A 25,361-nucleotide genomic window follows, 5' to 3' on the forward strand; every position below is an offset into this window, starting at 1 on the left:
GAGACGATGTTTGTGTAAAAACATCTTCAGATTTTAATCTCTCTTCAACGATGTGGAAATGAAGACAATCAAAAAAGAAAAAGAAAAACCTGAGGGAAATAACACAACACATAACTACAATGGGAAATAAAAAAAGATTTCTAACGCCCTCTTTTGGGATAAACTATAATTATACAAAAACAATTCACAAAAAGAAATGTTTCTAATACTTGTAATAAACACGTTTACAAACGTGTGAAGCCTCCAGAGTTCTTTCAAATTCCCCCAGGGGTAGAAATTACCCAATGTGAGAACAACTACTCTAAGCCCTGACGTAGCGGTTGTAGCTCAGTCAATAAGAAGTTTATCATAAGCTTCATGAAAAAAAAGACCAAAAACACTGACTGGTCTTGTTTTTGAAGCCTTGTTGGCTGAAGTTTCAATGTTGACTTAGAGAAACAGCCTTAAAAACATCGTGGGAAATAATCGGTCAATACTCAACTGGTCCAGGTGGTAAATAAACACAGACTCACCTGTAGTCTAACACTGGTCCATCTGGATGTATATGCACCAGTGGAGCTTCCGGGTTAAGATCTTGATCTTGCAAATGGGACTTGAAAATTTTACCTGAAATGACATAAAAGTTCTGTGATTTAAATCAAAATCTAAAATGTATTCGTTATTCTTGCAGAAAAAAAAGGTTGTTAATATACGACTATAACTCTGGACATTGAAACTGAGTTTATAGCACCCCCAGCAGGAGGCGAGTAGTGGTACGTTTATGTTCAACTCTGATTTAATAGAACTTTAAAATACGTACATCGTCCGTTTCTACATGTTATTTCCTCACACATAAAGGAAACATAATTTTGGTTGCAGCTCAATCTACCCTGGAGCCCCGGGCACTAATCATCCTCCATACCCGCCAGTGTTTCCTCCTACAGCCTTTTGTCGCTGATTACGCCTCCATCACACAAAGATCAGTGATCAGTGTAGTGGAAGCTCAGCTGTGTTCTGGACAAAAACGACACAAGGACGATGACGTGTGTCTCACCGTTTACAATGCATGGCTACACACACACACACACACACACACACACACACACACACACACGTACACACTAACAAGAGCTGACCCCCCATCCACCCCTCCAGGCAGATTTGTCGTGTATTGTTGCCCAATTTATTATGTAAAAATAATAAAAGATTTATCTGGGACAAATTAGGCAGAAAGCCTCAGAGTGTTAGTCATACACACCAGATATATAAATAATTCATGAAAAAAGGAAAAAGTGAATAAAATGTGTTACTGAATATATTGTTTTATTTAATATAAGTGGGAATTTATACACGAATATACGTTTGTTAGTTCTTAAAAAATAGCAGATTGTATTCTTTTTTTAAAGAATAAAATGCTTCGTTTTAGAATTAGTATTTATTGTTGTTTTTATTCCATTTAACTTAATATCTCAACAACAAAACAGGTTGTCTTTCTTATGAATGTGTAACATGTTTGATTTAGTCTGGATAAAAGTGGGCTGTTCTATTTCGATGTATAGTATAAGTTGTAGTTCAGCAAGAAATCCTGTTGGTGGCGGTAATGTTTTAAGCCAGTTGTTTTTTAATTTACCAGAAGAAGTGTAAGTAGTAAACGCGGAAGCTGCAGGAAAAGACAGTGAAAAGGTGGGGACACAACAAGAAACTTCAGGTGTGTTAACCGGTGACAACACGGTTAGTTGATGGTTTATCGTGTTACTATTACCGTGGGTAATAACGCGTTAACTGTTGTTGTTACATATTAATAACTTTAAAAACACTATGACTATGCAAAAAGCGACAACATTAAACGGTTTCAGTTCGCGCTTTACCCACTTCTCTGAAATAATAATTTGAAAACAAACAAAAATAAATAAATAACAAAAACTATTAGTGCGAGCGATTTGAAGTGTTTTGTTCAATAATTCGTAGTGCGAGCGATTTGAAGTGTTTTGTTGTTAGTGGGAATTCTAAGTAATGTAAAATGTGAACGCATGATGGCGATTAACATGTTTATTTCATAACGACAGTTGAAGATGACGTGTGTGACACGTAACGCGTGTAACAGTGACGGGACTTGTAATTCATAGGGGAAATTATGTTTTTTTTTAAAAAGTTAAATTGGACTCAAACACAATAGAGCGTTTAGTAAACAGAACACGACTGACGTACGGCTGAATAAACACCTACTGTATTAGCTTGTAACACATATTTACATTAGCAGAGCCCTTTCGCTTATTACTTTGCTAACAAAAAAAGAAAGTATAAATTAAATCTAAAAACAGTGACAACATTATGAATTGACATTGATACTAAGTGAGAAAAAAACAGAAAAAACAGTCGTGGAACCGTCATAACAAAACTAGAAGAACTCAGTTAAAGGATCAGAAACCATAATGAAAGTGAAATCCGATTTTCCATTCACATCTTTTGATTTGAAGGTAAGTAAAGTAAGTAATCAGACTTTTTTTTTATATATATATATAGATGTCGGTGACAAGCTGATTTCTATGATGGACGACATAGAAATATAGATGTTGGTGACGAGCTGATTTCTATGATGGACGACATAGAAATGGAGGCAGGGGCTGTGGAGTCCGACAGCTCGTCTGTTGGAGATCCAGTGTCAGGGAGACAACAACGAGGTGGTGGTTCGTCTGTGGGCAGTGACGAAATGTTTTACATCCCTGAAAGGAGACCCTCTCTGGATCTGGCACCAATTGATACCAGTGATTGGTAATTATAAACATTTCTGACATACAGGCTGACCACTGAATATTTAATGTAATATTTTTGTAAGTAGCATGAAGCTTAATAGCAAAGTGACAACGTGGATAGTAAAAAGTAATGTTTAGACTCCATTTCCCATCATGCTTCTTTTAAGGGATTTTGTGGATTGGGCTCAGTCTCCAACTCTGAGCTACATGTCCATGACAAGTGGTGAGCAGTCTGGAAGAATGAGCGATGGAAACGGAAACACAAGGTAGAAAACAGGACAAGACCCAGGTTCAGCTCCGTCACTGTACTCATCATTTAGAGGTTTGTTTTTGACCAGATCCTGTGTCTGTGTGGTTGTAGTTTCCAGTTGACCAGAACAGACTCAAACTCCATCTGCTGCTCCTTGGACAGTGACAACTGTGAAGAGCAAATCCTCAAGTAAGAAAAATATATGAACTTTGCATTGTTCTGCATGTGTAAATAAACTGCTCAACATTTCCATGAATGTCTCCAGGGTGTCAGAGCCTCCTGTTGAACCAAAGGTATTCGATGAGTTCGACCTGTTTTCTGACACACTGGAGCCCGCTGGTCCACCAGAGAGCTCTGAGACGGCCTCCAAGCCTTCCACTACCTTAGAGATACCCACAGACCCCAATGAGTTCAGTCATCCTTCTGTGACGGTGGCTTTCACTTTCAAGGTCAGTCTGTGTTCTCAGCTTCCGAAACATTCACCTGTTCTTCTCGACGCCAACGTGAGATCTCTGCTGGTCTCCTCAGGCGATCTGTGCTGCCCTAAAGAAGTTGTCAGATAAAGGTCTGGAGTCCTTCAAGAACATGTTGTGGGAACATTACCCAAAGGTATTTAACACCACTCCGCTGACCATGGACATAGTGAGCCTGGTGGGGAGTTTGCTTGAGACTTTCAGCCTGGCAGTGTCTCTGAAGATCACCACAACTGTTCTGGAGGAGATGGGACTGGACAAGGCAGCAGCTGAACTGCGACACCTGTGTTTTAAAAGTGGGTACTTTTTGATATATCTTTATACATTATAACTAAGACATGTTGGGTTCCGGTGCACTGTCTGTGAGACTGTGTTCACGCTTCATTAACTCGAGCTGCGATGACGTGTTTTTCAGATGAAGTTCGTCGTTGTTTACGTGAGACTCTAAAGATGAAGTACAAAAGAGAAAGTGTGGATGTGGACAGACAGGGAGGACAGGAGGACAGGACTCTGGACCATATTTTCACTCCTCTCGTCATAAGCTCCAGAGGTCACAACGGCCCCAACACTGAACACGAGGTCCTGACCATAGAGAAACTGGACACCAACAAAGATGTCGGACAAGTTTCTCTCCAGAGTATTTTTCCACCAGAGACGGCGGACGCTGCCGGTCCAAAGATGGTGTTGGTGACAGGAGTGGCTGGATCAGGGAAGTCCATGTTGTTCAGGAGGTTTGTCCTGGACTGGTGCGAAGAGCGCTCCCACGAAAACATTTTATTCTTATTTCCCTTTTCGGCAAAAGAACTCAAACAGTTTGAGAGTTCTGACGTCTCCTTTTTGGACATAATCCAAACCCTCTACCCCGAGTCCAAAAAACTGAGACAGAAGGACTTTCAGGACGAGGAGCACCAGACGATGTTTGTCTTCGACGGCCTGGACGAGTGTCAGGAGATGCTGGACTTTTTCCACACCACCATCCTCAGTGACATTTCGGAGTCGGCTCCTCTACAGGTCATCGTGGTCAACCTCCTCAGGGGCAGGCTGCTTTACCACTCCGTGCTCCTCGGCTTCAGCAGACCACAGGTACAGGCTTGCATTTCCTGGGACACGCACTACCAGAACATTGAAGTACGTGGGTTCAGTGCCCAGGACAGGGACGAGTACTTTAAGAGGAGGTTCAAGGACCCAAAACAGGCAGCAGGAGTCATCGGCTACGTCCACTCCTCACCCACACTCAGAATAATGTGCCACCTGCCTCTGTTCTGCTCCCTGGTGGCTGATGAGTGGGATGGTTTAGTCAAAGAACAGGGTTCAGATCCCGTCCTGACCAGGAGCGTCACCTACATATACACGAAGCTAATTCTAGCGCTCTTGCACCAGCGTCGAGCTCCGGACTCTAGCGTGGACAAGGAGAGAGATTTCCTAAGCAGACTTGGGAAGTTGGCCCTCCACATGTTGGAACAAGGCACGTTCAAGATCACCAGACACACTTGGAAAGAGCTGGAAAAACACGAGGAGCCGTTACTGGTCAACGCCGGCCTGTGCACGGAGTACATCACCAGACCGCACTTCCTGTTAGAGGAGACGATGATGAGTTTCCTCCATCCCACCGTGCAGGAGTACCTGGCTGCGTTTTATGTTTTCATCTGCTTCAGAAACCAGGGGAGAATGGTCTTTGAGCAGCAGTCCAAGCTGATGGGACTCTTCAAGGCCCCCACGGTCACCGACCTGTACAGGAGCGCTGTGGACACTAGCCTGTCGTGTGCCGACGGCAAACTGGACATTTTTCTACGTTTTCTGTGTGGATTGGCGTGCACGGACAACCAGGAACTCCTGCAGCCGTTCTTCAGCGCGCCTGCCGATTGGTCGACAGCGGCCAGAGACGTCGCCGCCGTCATCAGGAAGAGAATCAAAGAAAATAAGTATCCTGGCAGGAAAGACAATCTGCAACGCTGCCTGGAGGAGATGAACATGTGACCTGGCTTCACAGACGGCATCGTCAGTCACACTTCACCACCGATGTACTAATCACCACCAACTTCGTTTTTCTGTCTGTGTAGGTTCTCAGTCATCCAAAAATCCAAAAATAGTTACATTAAGGGCAACTGAAAAGTTTGGGGTTTTTCTTGCACATTTCAAATCAAGTACAAGTGTGTACTGTGTTGTACTTCAACACTAAAATTAATGAGAAAACACCTCTGTACTTTGTACCATTTATTGGCTTTTATGGACACAGTGTGTTTATTTATAAAATGTTTCAGTGCCTGATGTAAAACGAACAGAAGATTTAGTTAGTTAATTTATTTATAATCTAGTCTGAGTCCACCTGCACAGAGACAGAGACAGTGAATGACATTAAACTACTTCTACTCACTCGCAAATAGGAAAATAAAGGATCGGATTTGAACAGTTTTGTTGGTCCTCTCTAGCACCACCTGCTGTACAACATCATTATACAGTAGCGTAGATATACATATATATATAAAACTTTATTAAGCCCTCTGGAGATTAATCCCTGCCGGAAGCTAAAAAAAAAAAAAAGGAACTGTTGCATTGGCCGGGAATCGAACCCGGGCCTCCCGCGTGGCAGGCGAGAATTCTACCACTGAACCACCAATGCGATACATGCTGTAGTTTTCGTCATTTAAGGTATATTTACGGCAGCACACTGACTTAGGGTCTTGTTCTTCCATTTCTTTTTCTACAACGACCGGATGTGAGCGACAGTCTCACGTGCTTCCGGCTCATACCCATCGTGTTGGTCACAACGCAGGTGAAGATGGACCTGAGATCTTCTGGAACCACGTTCTTCAGCAGCAGACTCCTGTGTATGACGGTGCCCTCCTCCAGAGACGATCTTTAAAAAAGAATTAAAAAAAAAAAAAAACGTTACAGCTCAAAGGGTCAACAAAAAAGTACTGGGAGTATAGGTAGAGCAAGATGACTCCAGAAGGGGGCAGTAATGCAACATTTGCACAGTATGAATTATGTCGCTGCTGTTACCAGGCGAGGAATCGAAGAATTGACTCTTTTTTTAGCTCTTAGCTTAGCATAGAGTATATATGCATATATTTTTATATTTTTTCTTTTTTTCTATATTTAAGAGCTCTGTTTTCTTTGGAGCTGCAGCTCCAGTGTTTCTCAGCAAAGTGGATTCAATAATAGGAGAGGTTTACTGATACCAACTTTAATTAGCACCAGCTAATCACTGCACTCGTTATTAAAGGTTTATATTGATGTGACATCAACACACGCACGTACTCGTATGATGTGTTGGTCGTCATTTATTTTATCATTCTGTGATTCTGCAGATGTGTCAGGCATCTTTACTAAAGCTGCTGACCTCTGACCTCTTTCTGTTTGTGGCAACATTAATTAAGCATCACCTGCAGAAGTCCAACATTTTTCCAACACAGAAGACTAACATAGAGTCGTGAATGTGACGATTCAGGAACACTCACTCTGTTACTTCCTTTATTCTGCCACTGCTGGACGTCTCCTCAGGGAAGGTGCCGTTGACCAGCCAGTAGACCAGCGTCAGCTCTTCCTCACCGTCTGACAGAGCATCACAGTGGAGGACCAGAGGTTTGCCTGCAGGACACAACACCCAGTTAGAGACTCGGTGTCTCCAAACGTCACAGCTGACGGATCTTTGCGTAACAAACGTTACCCAGACGACATGTTCTCCGGACTTGAATCGGCCCAATGATCTCCGGAGATCCAGCCTCAGACACTTGAGAAGACATTTATCACAGTCAGACCAGAGTCACACCTTGAAATGATTCAGATTCATTCACATCATCAATGCAGTACCTGGGAATCCAGCTGCGGTCAGCAGACACAAAACAGTCGACACTGTCGGAAGAAACACAACAGGTTAACACAGCGGGACAGACAACCAAACAACAACAACAACAACAACAACAACGTGATCGGGCTGTCATTGAAATCACCTGTGACAACAGGCGGCAGCTCCATGTTCACTCGTCCAGTGAGGTTTTCACTGATGAACGCCGTTGGATTGTCCTGTATATATTCAGATCTACACACACATGCGCGTGGGTTACTTCCCCTAGAGTCCACCCACACAAACTACAATACACCTGGACACACAATGTACGGGGAAATCGTCTGAAAACTGAGACACACACACACAAAAACACAAACACACACAGGCTACAACAAAAAAGGTGGAGACCAGTTTGGATTAATCCTCAAAGTTGACACTGTTGAAAAAATAAAAACCAAAAGACACAAATCTGAACCATGTTTAGACATTTATTAACGGCTCTCGATCCAAAACATTTAACCAATAAAACAGTACAACCGTCCTCTGTGCATGTTGTCCAGTCGCTTTGAGATCTCAAGATAATCAGATCCTGATAAAATAAGACTGGAACCATCAGACCCCCCCACACCCTGTCACACCCCCTCCCCCTGGGTTAAAGGATCATTCTGTCTGATGTCCCTCATAGATAACTGTCTTTATCTGGAAAATCACAACAAACTTTTGGTTTGTAAGAGAGTGATGAAGGTTTAAAAAAAAAAAAAAAAAAAGTTCCTTTAAATCTGCCAAAATATCTCACCTCTGCCATGACTTCTAGTAATGGGAATAAATCTGATTTTTAAAAAGTGACACAGAAGACTAAAAGTAAAAACTTTATCCTATTTAGAATGCCCAGGTTCAATATTAATATGAAATTTAAAAAAAAAAACAACTCCAGAATGATCCTTTAACTGCTCACTTAAGACATTAAATATCAACCAAAAAATATCATCTCATCGTTTTAAGAACCCACTGCAACTGTTTCTGCACAAACCCTTTTTTTTTTTTAAAGGTGCGATGCTGCGTCAAACCACGGATGTCCAAATTTTGTACTAAATCAAATAAAAACAGTCCTGAATTACAGATCCTCTCTAAATATATACAAAAAAAGCATAGAGATTTTTATCGTGGTTTTTAGTTGAAGGTCCAGCCGTAAGTCCGTCTGAGCCACAGCACGTCTTCTACCTGGGTGGTGTAAAGTCCATGTCTGTCTCAGGTCTGTCCCGGGTCACTCCAGACCCAGGACGTAGTTGATACCTTGAACAAATCCAATGATTACAGGCTGCCAGGCCACCAGGTACCGCAGCCAGTCCAACAGTTGTCCATACATGACGTGTGGCCGCTCCCACCTGGACAAACACTGGTCAAGGACAAACTGATCACAAAGACAAAGTCCGTTATCGACGACAGTGATTCCCAATTTTCTTCGTTTTTTTTAATGTGTTACGGGAAAAGCAATTAAATCCTCTACCACTAGGTGACAGCAGATGGCTATGAAAACTAAAAAAAAAATCAGGGATGTTGATGAAGATTTGTGTGTCTTTCTTCAATTCCTGCCAGTACATCAACTGAACAGGAGTACATTTTTAGTGAATTCAAACTACAAAATTATTATATTTCTTTACATATACCTTCTGTCAGATTTTTGTTTGGTGGTGTATATGTGCCATGGCACAAAAAAAATGTTGGGAAAAACTGATTTGCAGTACAGTTGAGTACTGATGAGTATTGTTTACAACCTGGTTCTGCACAGTTGAAAACCAACAGGAAGTAACTGTAGGATGTTATCTGTAAACTGTCTCAGCTCTTCTTCCTAATTGTCATCTACCAAAGACAACAGTCCAAAGTACAGTTGAGGCCCACGCAGTGGTACAGTGCATAGTGCTCTTGCCTTACAGCAGATAAATCACATGCATAGACCCATTGGTGACTGATGATGTTCACTGCTCAGTGACGGCTTCACTTAAGATTTCCATTTTTTGTTTACAGCTGATTTAGTTAATGATGAGTCACATTAGTTCATTGTTTTTCTTTTACCAACCTGTTGATTTACCAACCTGTTGATTTACCAACCTGTTGATTTACCAACCTGTTGATTTACCAACCTGTTGATTTACCAACCTGTTGATTTACCAACCTGTTGATTTACCAACCTGTTGATTTACCAACCTGTTGATTTACCAACCTGTTGATTTACCAACCTGTTGATTTACCAACCTGTTGATTTACCAACCTCGACCACTTCTGTCCTAAACCCACACGTCACATCTGACCGACGATGATAAAAGGATACGGGTTGCTGAACATCCTCTTCAGATCCACCTTCTCCTTACAGTACGGACACATCTGCTTCTTCCCAACGATGCACCATCCTCTTATACAGAACTCGTGGAACCTGGAGTGGAGTCAAGGCCTTGAACAGCAACGGCACGTGAGCAACACTTCACATCAGCAAACAACGATGTGGAATTTCAACAAGGTTTGATGCAGTTTTACGTTGTTTTGTGGTACATTTACAATTAAATACTGTTCTTGGCATTCACTTTGTCAGGTCTTAATACAACGTTATTACGATGTAATACATTGTTGTAATTTACTGCAACATCTAAACTGACCTGACCTTAGATGTGAGTGTGGATTTATCAGATGATAATCAGAGGGGAAGTTGCCCAAAGTTCAGATGAACCACAACATCAACATCCTTGATGCTGAAGGTCCGGTTCAGAGTGGTCACTTCCTCCGCGGCCGTCTCATCACTCTACACTACTTCACTTTACTCATTTCTCAAAAGAGAAGAGGTACCAACAGGTACTTTTGTGTACGGCTGACGGTAAGGATACACATGGTTACAGGACAATCTGTACGTGTTCTCGATTATTCCCTCCTCGCTGACGTCGACCAGGATGGGCTGCCCACACACCGCGCAGATATTATCAGAGAGGTGTTTGGTGGGCATGCCAGAAGCACTGTAGTACTGCAGGAGGGGTGAGGGGGGGCAGAGATGGGAACACAGTAAGTAACATCATCTGTAACGCGGCAACAGAAACGTCTCTGCTCAGTTCACTGACCCCAACAGTTGAAGCCATGAAGTCGGCGCACATTTCTGCAAAGTCTCGTCCCAGGACCCCGTAGTAAAGGCCGTAGAACAGCAGAGAGACTCCAAAGTCCATGGCATCCTCTGGTTTTATCCTGAAAAAAAGAAGACATGGTTTTAAAAAGACACTAAATATTTGTTTAAGGGAAGCACGTCTATTCCTCGGTTTTTAAACTGTTGACTTTTACTCATCGTGTGACGAGAGTAACGTCACCTGAGGCCAAACAGTCAGAACAAATATGTGAAACCCGTCACAGGTGACATTAGTATAGTAGTGAGTTGTAAAAAAGAATGTTTTATGTTGTTGTTATCTTCATATTTCTTATTGATTTTTCATTTATGTGGATATGTGAAATAATGGAGCACAAAAACACAAAACTACAAAAATATGATTGTACTACATGTTGTTTAACAGTTTAAATTCACCGCCATTAAGGTGACGTTACATTCTCACCAAAGAAACGTCCCAAAACACGTACCTGAATATTAGGTTAATACCAAAAAGTGTAAACATGATGACACTGTAACCAACTATCCCTATGGCGTAGCTGATTTTGTACAGGAGGAGGAACCACTTGTACACCAACCTACAGAGGCCGAAGAAGGGAACGTGTCAGATCAGGACTAAAACAGTGACAAACGTTGTTGTTCTTAATGCTGTCGTGTCAACTGCAGTCGTACCGCGGTGTTGTGCAGGCCAGGGGCTTGCGAGTGGCACGGTAGGAGACGTAGGCTGTGATGACGGAGAAGATGAACCACGTGGTGAGGAAGCGCCACCAGTGGAGTTTGGTTGTAAAGTAGAGGGGCACCACCCACATCTGAAACAGCGTCACCAGCTGCAGAGCCAAAAAGCAGAGGCAACAAGTTAGAAGAGATCCAAAACAGGTTCTTCAACGAGTCTAAGATAAATAAATATTAAATTTCTACATGGTTTAACACAGATGAACAGAAAGTGAGCAGAGCTTTTACACCGAGAGAACATTTGACATAAAAACAGAGTCCGTCTTGTTCATTTTATTTAGTTTTCAGCTTTAGCTGTTTTTCTTACATTGTATGACTTTGGATGTCTCTGTTTCCACTGCACAAGGACGAGCTGGGCGACGACCAGAGTGACGATGAGGATGAGGACCATCTCTGCATGCATGGCTTCATGGCCTTTGTGCTTGGCATGCATTTTTGCATGATCCACCCTGTGGAGAAGGAAGATTTAATAAAAAAAAACCCAAACAAAACATACTTAAAACAGAATTACACCGCACCCACAGAAACCTTAAAGAAAGGCAGTGCAACAAAGAACCAGTACTTGGAAAAGCGTACCATCAAATATTATGAAAATAACAACAACACCACCAACCTCCACTTTTCTTCAGGCGAGAGCTTTGACACATCGATCTAAAGAAAGAAAAACAAAACAATGACTCTGCCCTTGGATTTTTAACCAAGTAATCCATCTTAAACATTGTTATCTGGATAGGCTCTGCAAGTATCTAAGGTGTCATTTTTCAATGCTTGCACAACAAACAGTATAATCTTTTTTTAAAATAATAGTCACTCTTTGCAAGACTCAGTGTTCTCCACAGAGAAACGTTAAACTGAGAGGGCTTTACTGCTGTATGAGAACAGTCATGAAAAATGAAACACAAAACATTAGAAATGACATTATACAATACACCAAATAACATTATGTTATTGTCCTTCCTTCATGTACTCTCATCCTTATGTAATAACAGGTGTCGTAAGCCTTTTTTTGCATTTAAAGAATGTGTTTCATGCACAAGATGAGATGAGAAAATGAAAGAAAATAGTCAAAACTATTATAACTCCGTAGCATATGGTGGAGATTATTAAAAATCCAACGTGGCAAAAAAAAATTGAAAAAAGTAAACTTGGTTAAGATAAACCAAACATACACATTACGTGCATTATATTAATATATATATTTATTTGTTAGATATGAGCCCATACAATTTTAGATATACTTAAACATTCACACAAAAAAGATGCAGTGAATATATTTTTTAAAGCCTCCATCAGATAAAATAAACATAGCTCACAGTGGGCGCTAAAAACAAACATCATAAATGGCAAAAAAATGGCAATAATACCACAAGTTTACCAGAAAAAATCAAACACATTTTTAAAAAATGACGCTTATAAATATATTTAAGACTGAAATTTGGCCGGAAGTCGTCTGTCATCATGAGTTACCAAGCCTTCATTGATTTAAATATTTGGCCCTTACCGTATAGTAAACCTTTGACCCTTAGAGCCACGTCAGCTCCATTAATTCGTACATTTATGACCATAAAGCAATAAACGAAGTCGGGTGTTCCTGCAATAATAACTTTATTTCCTAACATAATATTTCAGAATTTCACAGTGAAAAAAACAGGACCCATTCCTAGGCGGTTAGCTAGCCTAGCCCGGCTGAACGGCTATCACTCAGTTCCGTAACTTGAATTTCCTTTAAATAAATAAAAAAAAACTCGGTTACGTTTGTAACAAAATGTTTCTTTAAATTATAATTATGTCGTATGCTGACAGACTGCTGTTAAGGGTGACCAACTGCAGTTCAAACTATGATTTGTAGCAGCTGCTAACAGGCAGAGTGGCGTGTTGTCCGCTGTAGGTACCCGGTATAAAAATAAACTCGCTGACTAGCCGTTCACTTCTTTGACGGTAATCTCGTCCTACCGGGTTCGGATCGCCGTGGTGCTCCAGTCCATGGTCGTGCTCCACACCGTCCACCTCCACCTCAAACACCCCTGCCATCTTCGGAGTGCTGGTTTACTTTGCTGAGGCCATTAGCACCAGATTAGCACGAGCCCAGAATCCTTCACTTTACCCTTCAAAATAAAGTTCGCAGAAAATGTAGGTCAAAAAGCTTCTCAAACTCAGAGGTGCAACAATAAATTAACACACAAGCAGTAAAATGTGAATGTTATTTGTGGCATTGTTATTTAAATCCTTTTTTTTCTTACAAATATTCAGGTTTTTTATTATTAAAAACAAAGAAAATCTAGCTTTTTTTTTTCATTAAAGTGGGTTATGTGTAAAATTAAGCCAATACAAATATATGCATTTGTGGGGGAGTAAGATAGAAAGTAATAACAAACCACAACGAATGACAAACTACAGAATAACAAGTGACATAGTAAAAAAAAAATAGTACATTAAGCAGATGTTGTTATAGAGAGTGGCTAGAAAATAACACCAGGTGCAATTAAAAACACGTATCTACAAGTTTAACCCACTTCTGTTGAAAACGTCCCGCCACACCGAGCGGAGGGGAGGACTGAAAATTGTATAGGGTCCTTTGGCTAGGCCGTGATTGGCTGAAGAGCCGGGGGGAAGTCTTTTGTGATGACACAAGCTGGTTACACTGGCGCCTGGCTTTTTGGCGCTGCAGTTTGAGATTCAACTGTTCCGTTGGATGTTTCTAGTTGTGTAATAACAGGAGAACAAAACCAACTTATTTTTTAACTTTTATTTGGAAAAAAACAATTGTATATTTCCTTCAACGTCTACCTCAAAGTAAACGAGTCGCCCTGCTGTCAACATGTACGTCATTAAACGAGGTAGGGAAGGATGCTCTTATATATTTTTTACTGTCGTACACTTTTGTCTTTATTTGCAATTTGTGGATGTATGAATTATTTATTTGTTTGTTTTTGTATACGATGTATAAGATTTTTTTATCTCAGATCTGTCGTAACTCTGGTTTTGTTATGGTTTTTTTGACGGTTTGTTCTCGAAGACACCTGTAACAAAGAGCCACGAGTGAGGAGTAAAGAGAAAGCTTTTGTTTTGTCTGTTTGGTGATTTCATTAATTCTGTACGTCAATAAGCCTAATTTTTAAATAACACAACATGGTTTCTTAGATCTTATTGTTGGCGTTGTTTGAATAGCAAGATTACATGTGTTTTTGTCTAATTATTCTAGTCTAGTTGAATAAACTCGATTATCATTGTGCATTTATTGTTTGGCATGAAATTGTGTCTGGTTGGCTTTAAACCAGGTTGTCATTGTTCTGTATTGACAGATATTGAAACTTAACTGCAATGGCGCGAAGTAGCTGTGCTTCATTTCCTTTAGTTGTCATACAAACCAGTTGGACCATAACTGTGTCGTGTTGTTGTCCTGCGGGACACACGGACTAATGAGAAGACATTAAAGGATATTTAATTCTAATCTGATCCATCCTTTAATATTCACCAATACCAGACTCGGTTCACTCTTGTAGCACCGAAGCTTTATAGTAGATATTATTCATTAATATTCAAATAGTGTATTAAATATTTATAAAATATTTCAACTTTACTGCTAAATTATTTTTTCATACTATGTATTCGTTTATTTTATGATACAATATTCTCTATTATTTTAGAAATATTTATATAATTTGACGCAGGAGAAGTAAACAACGGACGCAGGGGGGCGTAATTGACGGTTGCGCAGCTGTTCCCTGTTTTTCTTTTTGTTTCCGAGAAAGTTTCGTTTCATGAAAAGTGGCAAAACGAAACGTTGGAAGTTTTGGATTAGATCCAAGATACACTCGGAAATGAGCCTTCCTTTTGTTTTGTTTTTTGTTTTTTTGCTTTACACAGTTTTTTTTTCAACATATGCAGCTAAATATCATATCAAAAACTAGTGCACCTCAGAAATGTGTCCCCCCTGTCAAGTTTGCTCTCGAATGCTAGAAAATTTGCTAGAAAATGCTAATTTAAAATAGCCGTTTTCTTCCAACTATGATATAATAGTTTTTATTAATTTAAAATAGCCGTTTTTTTCCAACTATGATATAATAGTTTTTATTAATAGTTAATAGTTTATTATTATGATTATTTCTTTCCAGATGGACGCCTGGAGGGAGTTACCTTTGACAAGATTACCTCTCGCATTCAGAAGCTTTGTTATGGACTCAACACTGACTTCGTCGACCCTGTAAGTTATTTGAAGTGATTAAAGTAAATGTCAATAGTTGTATATTTCTAATCATAATCTGGTAAAGAATTTGACAATCACCACAGGTGCCAATATTGTTGTGATTTTTTTTCAATAATTCTATTTTAATAACAGTTTAATTACCTTCTTTTAAATAAAACTAAGCATAAAATAAAAGACGAATGAATGAAGAGTGTTTAAAAAACGTTAGATACTGGAGCAGGTTTCAAGCAACTTCTCATCCCTGCAGGCCCAGATTACGATGAAGGTGATTCAGGGTCTTTACAGTGGGGTCACCACTGTGGAACTGGATGTTCTGGCAGCAGAGACGGCAGCCACTCTCACCACCAAACATCCAGACTACGCCATTCTAGCTGCACGAATAGCTGTGTCCAACCTGCATAAAGAGACCAAGAAAGTTTTCAGCGGTGAGTGACATTTGCCACACATTTACACCCACTGTGTTTGAATATTTCTGTTGTAACTTATTCCCCTTTTTTTTTTCCTCCTGTTCGTAGATGTGATGGAAGACCTGTACAACTACGTCAACCCTCTGAACAAACGACACTCCCCGATGATCTCCAAAGAGACGTTGGACATCATCAGTGAAAACAAAGCTGTGCGTCACGTTTTAACGATACATTTGAGTCATATTTTACATGTCTGTGTTTTTGTTCCAATGTTCTGTATTTAACAAATTATCTTTTTTTCACACAGCGCCTCAACTCAGCCATTATTTACGACAGAGACTTTTCCTACAACTTCTTTGGCTTTAAGGTGAATATAATACTACTTTATATATATATATCTATATCTCATCTAATTCCATCAAGGTGTGAATCTCTTCTTCCTTTTTCTCCTCCAGACTCTTGAGCGGTCGTATTTGCTGAAGATTAACAGCAAAGGTGAAAACCTGTTCATTTTCGTTGCGTCAGTGTATTCACTGGAGACGTTGTTTGGTCAATAATTAAACTGCCCTTGTTGTCGTTGCCACAGTCGCTGAGAGGCCGCAGCACATGCTGATGAGAGTAGCCGTTGGAATCCATCAAGGAGACATCGATGCAGCCATAGAAACCTATAACCTGCTGTCAGAGAAGTGGTTCACCCACGCCTCACCCACACTGTTCAACGCAGGCACCACCAGGCCGCAGCTCTCCAGGTGAAGACACTCACGTTGCCCTGGGGTTAGTCCTCAGATGAGTCATTGCAGTTTTTGTTTTTAAACCAGTTACTAATTTCTTAGTCTTTGTTCCCTGCCAAGTATTTTTTACTTTGTCCATTGAATGATCTATTCTTCTGTGCAGTCACTTTTTTTTTTATCTCTTTCTGACCTGATCTAATCTTTGTTATTAGTTCTTCGTGCCCCACTTTATCAGCTCTCGAGTTCCTCTTTTTTTTTTTTTTCCTTCTTACTTTTTCTTCTTCTTCTTCTACTACTTCCTCTCCTACTTCAATGTTTTCTTCCTCTTCTACAACAGTGATATTTCCTTATTATTTCCTTTGTTCTTTTGGCCTCAGCTGTTTCCTGCTCACCATGAGAGACGACAGCATTGAAGGCATCTACGATACTTTGAAACAGTGTGCTCTCGTCTCCAAATCAGCCGGTGGCATTGGACTCGCAGTCAGTTGTATCAGAGCAACAGGCAGCTACATTGCAGGGGTGAGTACTAACAGTAACTGTATTTATTTGAGTCACATGTCATTTTTACCACTTTAGTTTTTGCCCTGAACAATTTAATCAACTTTAACTGCAAACGACAGTTAAAGTCTTGAAAAAGTTTTTACACAGTTTTGTTCAAATCCTCGGTCTCTTCCAGACCAATGGCAGATCCAACGGGCTGGTCCCAATGCTGCGAGTCTTTAATAACACTGCCCGCTACGTCGACCAAGGAGGAAACAAGGTAAGAGTGCAGAGAACAGTAGCAGTACCTGCCGTCATGGCTGTACTTGAGACAAACTTCATTCACACGTGGTTTTTGTTTGTTTTTTTCTGTTCAGAGACCTGGAGCCTTCGCTGTGTATCTGGAGCCGTGGCACTCTGACGTGTTTGACTTCTTAGAACTGAAGAAGAACACGGGGAAAGAGGAACAGAGGGCCAGAGACCTGTTCTTTGCTCTGTGGATCCCAGACCTCTTCATGAAACGGGTGGAAACTAATCAGGTGAGCGGTGGCAGAATTAAGGAGCTCTGTTGTGTCAGCTTTACCCCTGAAACATGGAGGTTACAAACACCCCACTGTGTCATCAATGTCTGTAGGACTGGTCTCTGATGTGTCCCAGTGAATGTCCAGGTCTGGAGGACTCCTGGGGGGAGGAGTTTGAGGAGCTCTACACCAGGTAGTTTCAGCATCACCTGCTCCACAAATAACTGGTATTTCTTATAATTAACTGGTGTCGTTCCTGTCCCTCAGGTATGAGAAGGAGGGCCGGGCGAGGCGTGTGGTGAAGGCTCAGCAGCTGTGGCACGCCGTCATTGAGTCACAGACAGAAACAGGAACTCCCTACATGCTCTACAAGGACGCCTGCAACAGGAAGAGCAACCAGCAGAACCTGGGAACCATCAAATGTAGTAACCTGTGCACAGAGATCGTGGAGTTCACCAGTAAGGACGAGGTAGGATGGAAGACCAATACAACAGGGAAAAATCCAATATTTTTCTGGCTTGCGAGCAGGGGTTAGAAACATTGCTGCCACCTACTGGCTGTATTGTATGCATACTCTATAAAGTGAAGAAAATATTTTAAACATGTTCCCCTCTCGCCCACAGGTGGCCGTGTGTAACTTGGCCTCCATCGCCCTCAACATGTTCGTGACCCAGGAGAGAACCTTTGACTTCAAAAAGCTGGCGTCCGTCACCAAAGTCATCGTCAAGAACCTCAATAAGATCATTGACATCAACTACTACCCGGTGCCCGAGGTCTGCTCTCTGCTCCGTCGCTCCGTCCTCAGCGTGGCTGCAGCTCACATGTTTGACTGAATCTTCTCTCTCTCTCTCTCTCTCTCTCTCTTCTTTAGGCCGAGCGGTCCAACAGGCGACACAGACCCATTGGCATCGGTGTCCAGGGTCTGGCCGATGCCTTCATTCTCATGCGCTATCCCTTTGAAAGCCCAAAGGCCCAGTTACTGAACATTCAGATCTTTGAGACCATCTACTACGCCGCCCTGGAGGCCAGCTGTGAACTGGCAGAGAGGTTCGGTACCTACGAAACCTATCCTGGTTCTCCTGTCAGCAAGGGAGTAAGTCATCATTACTGCGGCTCTGATCCAGATTAGGATGGAGATCTCAGGTCCTGATGTGTTTGGTCCTGGTTCTGTTTTCCAGATCCTCCAGTTTGACATGTGGGGTAAAACCCCGACTGACCTGTGGGACTGGAGCTCACTCAAGGAGAACATTTCCAAGTAGGTTTTTCTCACTGTGTTTGCTGTGGGTGTCGTGACCCCAGTGACCCCTGAACGGGGAACCATGATCATAACAGTCTGGACTCACACCACTGCCCTCTGTCCTCAGACACGGTGTGAGGAACAGCCTACTGCTGGCTCCCATGCCCACGGCGTCCACCGCCCAGATCCTGGGCAACAACGAGTCCATAGAAGCCTACACCAGCAACATCTACAGCCGCAGAGTTCTCTCTGGAGAGTTCCAGGTCAGCACCGTGTTCTGTAGTTTTTGTTTGTTTATTTTACCTCTAAAACTGTTAGGAACAGAACGATGACTGTGATTGGTGCGCGGTCCTACAGATTGTGAATCCTCACCTGCTGAAGGACCTGACGGAACGAGGACTGTGGAGCGACCGGATGAAGAACCAGCTCATCGCTCACAACGGCTCCATCCAGGTGAAGGGTCAAGTCTGGTGGAGATAATGAACATTATCAAAAACATATAGTTGATACCAGACTTGTATATTATATATTTATTACAATTATTATTATATATATTTGTTTATGGTAAAAAAAAAGTTTTAGATCCAGACCTCGTTCTTCTCTGTTCCTTTTTTCGACAACCTGGTGGTGACGTCATATGACGACGAATTAGTGCGAATCTGGCTTTTAAATAAGGATTCTCCGTTGATTTAATTTATTTATCTAAACTTTAAGTCATAACTGGTCTGAAACATCACTCTGACAGACGTTTTAAAACGTTTTCTTTTTTAACTCGTCCGACAGGACATCGCAGAGATTCCTGACGATCTGAAGCAGCTTTATAAAACGGTGTGGGAAATCTCCCAGAAAACTGTCCTGAAGATGGCAGCAGATCGCGGCGCTTACATCGACCAGAGCCAGTCTCTCAACATCCACATAGCCGAGCCCAACTACGGCAAACTGAGCAGCATGCACTTCTATGGCTGGAAGCTGGTGAGTCAGCAGAAATGTACATTTAAACGGCTGTTTTATGGGTGATGTGCAGCGGTGACAATGTCTTTATGCTAATGTTTTCTTCTTCTTCTGCAGGGCCTGAAGACAGGCATGTATTACCTGAGGACCAAACCTGCTGCAAACCCCATTCAGTTCACTGTGAACAAGGAGAAGCTGAAGGAGGCGCAGGCAGCCAGGAGTGTGGAGGAGTCAGAGGAGGAGACCAGGGAGCGGAACACTGCTGCTCTGGTCTGCTCTTTAGCCAACAAGGATGAGTGTCTGATGTGTGGCTCCTAACTCACACACACACATTTACTGACAAATGAACTGGTTTTAAAACCAAGTGTTAATTATCTTCATCGGTACAGTTTGTAATTAAATGTTAATGTTTTCATCGTGGGATTAAATTTGTTGTATTTATAGAATCATCAATGTGATTTAAATGAACGGAGGAATTTTTTCTGATGTAATAAATGTTTTTGGGTTTTTTTTATATAAACATCACATCAGTCTGTATTTAAAGTGTGAAGAGAAATAAAGTTTTTATACAAATATCTTTAACTTTTGGTCATGGACTCAAACATTTAGCTAACTTTGCTAACCTTTAGTTACTGTATTATCAGATACATTTTTGTAATTTTAGCTCAACCTGTTTATTTCACTGTATTTCTAAACAAATCCGTTTTGCTAAAAAATAACATTGAAAGGTTATTAACCTTTTTGTGTTCATTTTTTTTTTACCTTTCTTTTACTACTTTTGTTCAACATTATTAACACATTTGCAATGAGTGAATGTCAATCACAGCCACGTATTATTTTTCCAGTAGTGTTTTTATGAGTGGATGTTTCGTCTCCATGGACGTTTAAACAACAACAATATATTTAAACATGACGTCAGTACAAACCTGGAATTAAATCTAACAACATTAACAGCTGAGTGATGGGTTGGTAACACGGAGAAATGGAAAAAGGGATGATGTCATCACTGAGGCAGTTCAGCAACAAACAGTCTACAGTGTCAAAGCCGTGGGGCGGGGACGCAGCCCGCCCTGGGGCCTGTGATGCTGCGGGCAATTATTTAATGAAGCGCTGAGTCCATGCATGAAACCTCACTGGGAGCAGTGTGTGTGTGTGTGTGTGTGTGTGTGTGAGGCAAGCTGAGACCTGCGCTGCCCCACTGTGGCGTCGGCTGTTCTGCAGCTGAAAAGGGAGGAATTTCTCACCAAGCTGCGGAGCTGCATTCTCCTACAGCAGAACTGAGAGTCTGCGCTGGAACCACAGATCTGGTCAGTGACAAACGGGTGACGTTAGAACATGGACCTCACCCGAGGTGTGGGACGGTTCTCAAACGAATTATTATAGAATAATTCAGCTTTTCTTATGTATTTTAGACATAAAAAGGAAATTTGAGAAAAGAAATATAAACAAAGACATTTTTAAAATTTTGACAAAATCAAAGCTTTTTTTTTTGCTTATAAAGGCTGAACAAACGGGTCCCAGGACAGAGCCCTGAGGAACCCCAACGCCATTGGATCAGGTTATAAATTAGCTCCTCTTCTCCAAGCAGGTTCTGAACTATTCTGGTACAACGTGTGACAAAGTTTGAGGACCACTGTTCTAGACTATTCTAGTCCAAATACAACCAAAACATCTGCTCCGCAGCTGCTGCTCCACCGCGTTGGAGCCAACATTAAACCACCGGACCAAACCAAACCCTTATGTTGAACATCGGACACAGGGTCAAACTCAAAAACCCAGGTCCAGGTCAGGGACTCACTAAGGTTCTGTCGGTGGAACCTTCTCCATCCTGCGACTCAAACCCTGTGTCCTGGGAGGTGCTGCTCCCTGTTGGTGAGGGGATGTTTTTGTCCTTGGTCTCTCTGACGCCCGGTGTTTTGGCCCCGCCCTTCTCTGTCTTTCTGTCCTTCCTCCACTCGGCCTGGACCTTCCTCTCCTGCAGCTCGATGTCTCTGAGCTTGTTGACCATGTTTTTAGTGTCGGCCTTCTCGTTCTTGGTGGTGATGACCTCAGTCGTCTTCGTTGACTCCACCTCCACCTCCTCCTTCACCTGGTCTTCAACCCGACGGCCGTCTGCTCCAGAGTCCTCCTCATCTTTTCCTTCACTGGCGTTCTCCTCTGGTTTCTCCTCCTCCTCCTCCTTCCTCTGCACCTCCCCTGGCTTTGACTTGACTCGTCCTTCCTCCATCTTCACCACATCACAGTCCGTCACCCGCTTCACCTCCTGCGCTCCACCTCCTCCAGGCTGGTTCTCCTGGTTGGCCTCCCCCTCCTCCCCCCCTTCCTGGTGCACCGTCACGTGAAGTTGTGTTTGGGACAAACTTCTTTCGTCTGTTTTGTTGTTGAAACCTCTGAAATTGTTCTTGGCGCCGATGATGTATTTGCCCAGCAGGGAGGCGCCATCTTTAGTCAGGGCGTCGTTTGCAGACAGCTCCTCCTCCTTGGTGAAGAGCTGCTGCATCGATTTCATTTCCATGTGTATCCTGCCCACGGCTTTGTTCAGCTCAGTGATTCGGTTACCGATGTCTGAGCGAAAAAAGAAAAAAAAAGACAAATCCAGTCACAAAACTGTAAAATCTATCTGTAGAGTAGATTTCTAGTTCAGAAGAAATGTTTACTGTGAAATAAGATTAATAAGATTATTATTATATAAATATTTTTATTTTTCTGTGAAGTTCATGTTTCTTCATGTAAAAGTAGAAACAAAAAAATCTGATATAAATGATCACAAATCCTATAAATTATATAATTTATATAATTTACTTTTTTGAGGCCTAAATATGCCATTTTTAAAGGACTAATACACAGTAAAGGAAAAGGCAGCAGCAGGAAGTGGACTGAAAGAAAACACTGATGGAGGAGACACTGACTGAGATATGATCAAACATGAACGCAATTTGAATGTCTTTCACCGATGCGTGAAATATTCTCTGGCGCCGATCTGACCTTCTGACTTCACAACAACAGCGTTACCTTTCCTCTTGGCCTCCTCGAACTCCCTGCGCGCCGACTCGATGTACCGCTGCACCAACGCCCTGATCACCTGCTGCCGATACGGCACCTGGCTGTCCTCGGAGCCTTTTTCATTGGACTGGGAGGAAACCACGGAAACGGTTAATGAACACAGACAACAACAACAACCGACGTCACTGTTTCCTCACAGATCCACGGACGCGGGCGTCGTACCAGAGACGTTATCGGAGGATATTTCTGTTCGGCGCTGCAGCAGCAGCAGAGTTTCCTGAAGATGCCCCTGGAAGAGGAAGTCAAGTCAGTGATGGAGCAGAGACTGACAAAAATGTTAAAGTGTGAACCGGTGAGTGCGAGGAGCCGACCTGATGATGTAGAAGAAGGCCTTGGGCGAAGGGATGATGTTGAACGGCACCGGCATGGTCAGGCCTTCTCTGAAGTAGCTGAGGTAGAGCTTGGAGCGAGCAAACTTCCACTCCACGTCGGCGTCGTCCTGTGAAGGAAACACTCTGCAGCCGCCAGGTTCTCCACAAAGATTTGAAGGATTGAAAAGAATTCCCGGTTTACCTCGATCTTCTGGAAGGAGTTTGTGATCATGGCGATGAGCATGTTCAGCAGCACGATGACGATGACCAGGGTGAAGATCCCATACAGGATCCTGCCCACAAACTCCGCCAACACAAACTGCGGCATGTCCACGTAGTCCTGGTTGGCCACTCCAAACATGGTCCAGAACAGGAAGTGGAACGTCTCGTTGAACCTGCAGGAGAACACGGAACGTGTTGTCAGGTTCTCCGCCGTAGAACAGTCCAGGAACAAAGTCAAACGTCCAGAAATCTTTGAAATAATCTGATTAAAATCACCGGAAAATCATCAGATTTATTTTGTGTTTGGACAATGAGACGAATCAACTGATGTTAGAAATACACAAATATATTCACAAAAATTCACATGGACTCAATATGGACAAAAATTCACAAAGATTCACATGGACTCAATATGGACAAAAAATATTATAAAAAAACTGAGCAAAAAATCCAACAGTTCTTTTCAAAATCAACTCCAAAAGTTTCAACTCCAAACTCGAAATTAGCTCCTACCTGGTCCAGACTCTTACCTGCCAAGATGTGGAGACGTGACGTAGGGGACGTAGACGTTGTTGATGCCACAGAGGAACGCCGTTCCGATGATCATCAATATGAACATGAATCTAAAAACAGGAGGAAAAAGAAAATCTTTCTTATTCAACCAGACGTTCAAATTCTACTGCAGCGCTGCATCGTTCTAGGTCGCGCTGCTGCCACCTACAGGATAAGGATAAAACTTTTTGACTGGGAAAAGTTCTCGTACCTCATCATGTCGTCAATCATCTTTCCAATGGATATCTGCAGCGTTCCCAGCGACTCGTGGGCCGGCAGGATGTAGGCCAGACGGGTGAAGCTCAACATACTGGTGACTGCGAACAGAACCTCAGATATCAGCTGGGGGTCCTCCTGGTGCCAGTGGTCACGCCCTGAAGGACCAGGTGACACGGACACATGATGATGATGAAGATGATGATGAAGATGGAGGACAACATGTGTCACCCCTCTCACCCGCCTCACTCCACCCTCCTCACCTGTCTGGGTGAAGTAAACACACTCGTCTGCGCCGTCCAGGTCATGGCACAGGAAGTGACCTTTGAGGACGATGAGAACACGCAGGACGAAGGAGGCCAGGTACATGCTGAGGACCATCATGTCCAAGCAGTTCCACCAGTCCAGGAAGTAGCTGCGAAGACCCTCGATCCAGACCTCCTTACACTCGTACCAGAAGAAACCTGCAGAGAACGCCACAGAACAGTCAGTACTGCTACAGTACTACAGTACTACAGTACTGTAGTACTGCAGTACTACAGTGTGTACCATGTGGTTGTGTCGGCTTGGCAGAGGCAGACGTACCAACGACCCAGACCATGTGGAAGGAGTTGTGCAGCATGTTCTGCTGCCGGGACGCAAATTTGTCTCGATACGCCTCCATGGCCATGGACTCCCCCAGGAGCGTGATGAGGAACCACAGGTAGGAGGCGGAGTGGAGCAGGAACTTGATGACGGGGATCTTCAGGATCTTTCCAATCTGGTGAAGATAAAAGACACAGGACATGAGCCTCGCTGGTCGGACCAGAACGTCCGGGAGAACTCTTCCACAGAACCTTGGACTTTGGTGCGATCCAGTAGACGAGGCAGAGGAAGGGCATGGTCAGAACGATCAACACGGAGACGAAGAGCTTCCAGGCCGTCCTGCTGCCTCTCCAGCCCGCCAGGTTCCCACACCAGATGGACGACAGGACCTGCTGACAGATGGGATGGGCCACGAACTGCAGAGGGAGACAGAGGGAAGTTACGGATGGAATCCAGGAGTCTGGAGTGAACCTCCACCGGTCCCCGCTCCGTCCACCTGCTTCTGGTTGTAGTTGACGGCCAGCCTCAGCCTGGAGAGGTTGGGGATCCCCTCCTCGAAGACCTGCTGGTCCAGCTCGTCCTGGGTCTCGTCTCCGCAGCTGTTGAGGATCGTCGTCACCTCGCACTGATTCCGACACATTCCCAGCAGCTCCACCGCAAACTCCTGACACAGCTCCTCCAGGCCGAGGTACTGAGGCTGAGAGAGAGGAGGAGCACGGTCAACCAACACAGGACAGGAGGAGGAGACAAGAGGAGGAGACA

At 42.8% G+C, this 25,361-nt stretch overlaps 5 protein-coding genes and 1 non-coding gene across 9 annotated transcripts in view; 2 read left to right on the forward strand and 4 right to left on the reverse strand.

Annotated features, from left to right (window-relative positions):
* The first annotated feature begins 1,572 nt into the window (after window positions 1-1,572).
* Window positions 1,573-5,859, forward strand: nlrc3l1 (NLR family, CARD domain containing 3-like 1). 3 transcript variants are annotated; one of them, XM_017041812.2, is made up of 7 exons: window positions 1,573-1,662; window positions 2,550-2,751; window positions 2,900-2,998; window positions 3,094-3,171; window positions 3,248-3,431; window positions 3,511-3,751; window positions 3,871-5,859. In XM_017041812.2, exons 2-7 carry the CDS (start codon window positions 2,573-2,575, stop codon window positions 5,430-5,432), a joined length of 2,343 nt encoding a protein of 780 aa, XP_016897301.1. In that variant the 5' UTR covers window positions 1,573-1,662; window positions 2,550-2,572; the 3' UTR covers window positions 5,433-5,859. The 3 variants fall into 3 exon arrangements, with proteins under 3 accessions (XP_016897301.1, XP_008331354.1, XP_008331355.1); XM_008333132.3 differs by having other exon boundaries at window positions 1,599-1,687; XM_008333133.3 differs by having other exon boundaries at window positions 1,621-1,710.
* On the reverse strand, window positions 5,678-7,565 carry LOC107990070 (interleukin-18 receptor accessory protein-like). The gene is made up of 5 exons (XM_017041813.2): window positions 7,409-7,565; window positions 7,269-7,310; window positions 7,126-7,188; window positions 6,917-7,046; window positions 5,678-6,312 (listed from the first exon to the last, which is right to left on the reverse strand). Exons 1-5 carry the CDS (start codon window positions 7,431-7,433, stop codon window positions 6,129-6,131), a joined length of 444 nt encoding a protein of 147 aa, XP_016897302.1. The 5' UTR covers window positions 7,434-7,565; the 3' UTR covers window positions 5,678-6,128.
* Window positions 6,005-6,075, reverse strand: trnag-gcc (transfer RNA glycine (anticodon GCC)). Its single transcript has one exon. It is a non-coding gene; the product is annotated as a tRNA-Gly (tRNA).
* A 154-nt stretch (window positions 7,566-7,719) lies between the features above and the next one.
* rnf121 (ring finger protein 121) lies at window positions 7,720-14,475 on the reverse strand. Of its 2 annotated transcripts, none has more exons than XM_025065607.1 (9): window positions 13,070-13,221; window positions 11,730-11,767; window positions 11,424-11,565; window positions 11,057-11,211; window positions 10,855-10,962; window positions 10,350-10,470; window positions 10,122-10,255; window positions 9,575-9,676; window positions 7,720-8,630 (listed from the first exon to the last, which is right to left on the reverse strand). In XM_025065607.1, exons 1-9 carry the CDS (start codon window positions 13,145-13,147, stop codon window positions 8,510-8,512), a joined length of 999 nt encoding a protein of 332 aa, XP_024921375.1. In that variant the 5' UTR covers window positions 13,148-13,221; the 3' UTR covers window positions 7,720-8,509. The 2 variants fall into 2 exon arrangements, with proteins under 2 accessions (XP_024921375.1, XP_024921377.1); XM_025065609.1 differs by lacking the exon at window positions 7,720-8,630 and adding an exon at window positions 14,434-14,475 and having other exon boundaries at window positions 9,529-9,676.
* LOC103395426 (ribonucleoside-diphosphate reductase large subunit-like) lies at window positions 13,714-20,223 on the forward strand. The gene is made up of 19 exons (XM_008333136.3): window positions 13,714-13,953; window positions 15,232-15,320; window positions 15,571-15,748; window positions 15,839-15,939; window positions 16,038-16,097; window positions 16,186-16,225; window positions 16,317-16,479; window positions 16,839-16,980; window positions 17,138-17,221; window positions 17,319-17,480; window positions 17,576-17,655; window positions 17,730-17,931; window positions 18,086-18,235; window positions 18,334-18,555; window positions 18,641-18,717; window positions 18,827-18,962; window positions 19,057-19,152; window positions 19,483-19,671; window positions 19,768-20,223. The coding sequence occupies exons 1-19, from the start codon at window positions 13,935-13,937 to the stop codon at window positions 19,966-19,968; spliced, it is 2,391 nt and encodes a 796-aa protein (XP_008331358.1). The 5' UTR covers window positions 13,714-13,934; the 3' UTR covers window positions 19,969-20,223.
* The window catches only part of LOC103395440 (short transient receptor potential channel 2-like), a 10,266-nt gene continuing 4,975 nt past the window's right edge, over window positions 20,071-25,361 (reverse strand). The window contains exons 3-12 of the mRNA XM_025065610.1: window positions 25,096-25,296; window positions 24,851-25,015; window positions 24,600-24,774; window positions 24,010-24,478; window positions 23,777-23,869; window positions 23,227-23,419; window positions 23,025-23,152; window positions 22,876-22,942; window positions 22,663-22,780; window positions 20,071-22,215 (exon numbers count right to left, since the gene is read on the reverse strand). Of these exons, the coding sequence (XP_024921378.1) occupies window positions 21,437-22,215; window positions 22,663-22,780; window positions 22,876-22,942; window positions 23,025-23,152; window positions 23,227-23,419; window positions 23,777-23,869; window positions 24,010-24,478; window positions 24,600-24,774; window positions 24,851-25,015; window positions 25,096-25,296 (2,388 nt within the window). The 3' untranslated portion in view covers window positions 20,071-21,436. The remainder of the gene's footprint in view (window positions 22,216-22,662; window positions 22,781-22,875; window positions 22,943-23,024; window positions 23,153-23,226; window positions 23,420-23,776; window positions 23,870-24,009; window positions 24,479-24,599; window positions 24,775-24,850; window positions 25,016-25,095; window positions 25,297-25,361) is intronic.

This window comes from Cynoglossus semilaevis, chromosome 19 (genome assembly GCF_000523025.1).
Source record: "Cynoglossus semilaevis isolate Cse_v1.0 chromosome 19, Cse_v1.0, whole genome shotgun sequence".
NCBI classification, from domain to species: Eukaryota; Metazoa; Chordata; class Actinopteri; order Pleuronectiformes; family Cynoglossidae; genus Cynoglossus; species Cynoglossus semilaevis.

What these genes read in the sequence shown, in the direction of transcription:
- LOC103395426 (XM_008333136.3), top strand. An exon ending in TTTGAGGAGCTCTACACCAG is followed by an intron (nt 17,656 to 17,729) that starts GTAGTTTCAGCA and finishes CCTGTCCCTCAG; the next exon opens with GTATGAGAAGGAGGGCCGGG. An exon ending in ACTACTACCCGGTGCCCGAG is followed by an intron (nt 18,236 to 18,333) that starts GTCTGCTCTCTG and finishes TCTCTTCTTTAG; the next exon opens with GCCGAGCGGTCCAACAGGCG.
- LOC107990070 (XM_017041813.2), bottom strand. Translation starts at nt 7,433, where the DNA reads ATGGAGCTGCCGCCTGTTGTCACAG. An exon ending in GCTGCCGCCTGTTGTCACAG is followed by an intron (nt 7,311 to 7,408) that starts GTGATTTCAATG and finishes TTCTTCCGACAG; the next exon opens with TGTCGACTGTTTTGTGTCTG. An exon ending in AGAATAAAGGAAGTAACAGA is followed by an intron (nt 6,313 to 6,916) that starts GTGAGTGTTCCT and finishes TCTTTTTTAAAG; the next exon opens with ATCGTCTCTGGAGGAGGGCA.
- rnf121 (XM_025065607.1), bottom strand. Translation starts at nt 13,147, where the DNA reads ATGGCAGGGGTGTTTGAGGTGGAGGTGGACGGTGTGGAGCACGACCAT. An exon ending in ACCACGGCGATCCGAACCCG is followed by an intron (nt 11,768 to 13,069) that starts GTAGGACGAGAT and finishes TTCTTTCTTTAG; the next exon opens with ATCGATGTGTCAAAGCTCTC. An exon ending in AAGAGGATGTTCAGCAACCC is followed by an intron (nt 8,631 to 9,574) that starts GTATCCTTTTAT and finishes GTGTTTGTCCAG; the next exon opens with GTGGGAGCGGCCACACGTCA.
- nlrc3l1 (XM_017041812.2), top strand. Translation starts at nt 2,573, where the DNA reads ATGATGGACGACATAGAAATGGAGGCAGGGGCTGTGGAGTCCGACAGC. An exon ending in CCAATTGATACCAGTGATTG is followed by an intron (nt 2,752 to 2,899) that starts GTAATTATAAAC and finishes GCTTCTTTTAAG; the next exon opens with GGATTTTGTGGATTGGGCTC. An exon ending in TGTGAAGAGCAAATCCTCAA is followed by an intron (nt 3,172 to 3,247) that starts GTAAGAAAAATA and finishes GAATGTCTCCAG; the next exon opens with GGTGTCAGAGCCTCCTGTTG.